This window comes from Sinocyclocheilus grahami, unplaced genomic scaffold (genome assembly GCF_001515645.1).
Source record: "Sinocyclocheilus grahami isolate Dianchi unplaced genomic scaffold, SAMN03320097.WGS_v1.1 scaffold11189.1, whole genome shotgun sequence".
Lineage (NCBI taxonomy): Eukaryota > Metazoa > Chordata > Actinopteri > Cypriniformes > Cyprinidae > Sinocyclocheilus > Sinocyclocheilus grahami.
The window spans coordinates 5,182-6,931 of NW_015513675.1; the positions used below are offsets into that span (position 1 = coordinate 5,182).

Here is a 1,750-nt window from a genome sequence, read left to right on the forward strand (position 1 = left end):
CTGTAGTCGTCTTTCACTGGGATCCCACCCGGAGGGCAGCCAGGTATGTGCTGCCAATTTTACTTTAACCTGTTCTTTAAACAATGGGTTGCAAAAAACTTAAGCCTGTTCTCATATTACATTAACTCATTATCAGCTCTGCTTATTAATGATGATTCTCTCACAGTATCATTTTCTCTGGATGATGAGTCAGCAGCTGCACCTGCAGCTGGAGGATACAAACTGGGACGATTCCAGGTAGCTTGCATTTACAATGCAATGACAGGAATAGGGTGTTCAGTGTTTGAGTATGACACCAGGTGGTACTCTTGATCTCTGTCTGTTCAGGTGTCAGCGGCTCCTGATGAGAACGCCCTGCAGGCTCCCACCACCTCCCAGGAATCATCCTCCACATCTTCTTCCTCCACCACCACCACCTCCTCTTCATCATCCTCCTCTACTCTCTCTAGCCCTGAAAACACGCTACACCGAACCTCCTCTCCCCTTAGAGACACGAAAGTAGATGAGGTTGATGGCCTCCCTGCTCTCCCCAATCAGATGACAACCCATTCCCAGCCCACCACCATTGGCCGTTTCCAGGTGACCACCAAGGCGGACTCGAAGGTGGGGCGTTTCTCAGTGAGCAGAGCACAGGACGAGGCTCTTGTGGCTAGCTTACAACCCCCAGAACCCCAGCCGGCACCTCCGGCCCATCCAGCGGTTGGGAATGGTCCAAGTCCCGGGAGCCTCAACAACTCGGTCAGCTCCTACTTCAGCAGCGACAATGACTCAGAGTTTGAAGATGAAGACTTTAAGAGAGAAGTCAGCAAGTTGAGGGAGAAGTATGTTTGTTTTTGATTAAGATATTGTAACAGGTGTTGGGACAGAGTAACATGTTAAAGATATGTGGAGTAATTGTGACTTCCTTGTTGTCTTCCTAGGCACATGATGGAGAGTCAGGCTCTATACACCCGGCAGAAGGCAGAGATTGAAGCACTGTTCACTCGCTTGGGCAAAGCACCTCCCGCCATGGTCAACCCTCCCGTTGTAAACCCAGCCGGCCGCAGACGACGTCCCACCAAGAGCAAAAGCAGCAAATCTAGCCGCAGTAGCTCACAGGGCAGCAAGACTCCTATACTGCCAGGTATTCACTTGTTCTGCTTTGCATTTTTGTGCAAATCAGGGGTTGGATTCACAAAACATTCTTAAAAATGATATTCTTCTTAACTGGTATTTTCTTCTTATTTTCTATCTTAAGAGTGAAGTTAAGAAAAGTTTTTGGGAATACAGAATATTTCTTAAGAATGTTAAGTTTCTTCTATGGAAAAAAACAGCTACTGTACATCTTGGATGGCAAGATGTAAGCAAATTTTCATCTTGAAGTGTACTATTCCTTCAAGAATTTTTTAAGAACTGCACTTAATGTAATTTCTTAACTACTTTTATAAGAAAGTCACATATATTTTGTGAATTCAGCCCCAGCAACTTCAAATCTGTGTTTGTGTCCTGGCTCTGATCAGCGCTTCTATATGTATGTGTTTTTGTCTGTGGTCTTACAGCAACCAGCACTTTATCTGTGCAGAGCGCTCCCTCTGTGTATCCGCCTCAGCAGGCCTTCCTGGCCCCTGGGGGGATGATAGACGGGGGGAGCAGCCCTCTGCTCCAGTCCTTCAAACCCTCCCCTTCTAGTGAGAACCTGTGTTCCGCTTACACCAGTGACGCCACGCTCTCTGCGCCCAGTTTGTGTGTCACCTCGCAAGGTAAAAATAAA

General features: G+C 47.1%; 1 protein-coding gene across 1 annotated transcript in view; it reads left to right on the forward strand.

Annotated features, from left to right (window-relative positions):
- The window catches only part of LOC107578624 (serine/threonine-protein kinase WNK1-like), a gene marked incomplete at its 3' end in the record, with an annotated part of 5,124 nt that extends 3,385 nt beyond the window's left edge, over positions 1-1,739 (forward strand). Inside the window, exons 3-7 of the mRNA XM_016264566.1 lie at positions 7-43; positions 167-237; positions 328-821; positions 921-1,123; positions 1,539-1,739. Of these exons, the coding sequence (XP_016120052.1) occupies positions 7-43; positions 167-237; positions 328-821; positions 921-1,123; positions 1,539-1,739 (1,006 nt within the window). The remainder of the gene's footprint in view (positions 1-6; positions 44-166; positions 238-327; positions 822-920; positions 1,124-1,538) is intronic.
- Between the last annotated feature and the right edge of the window lie 11 nt (positions 1,740-1,750).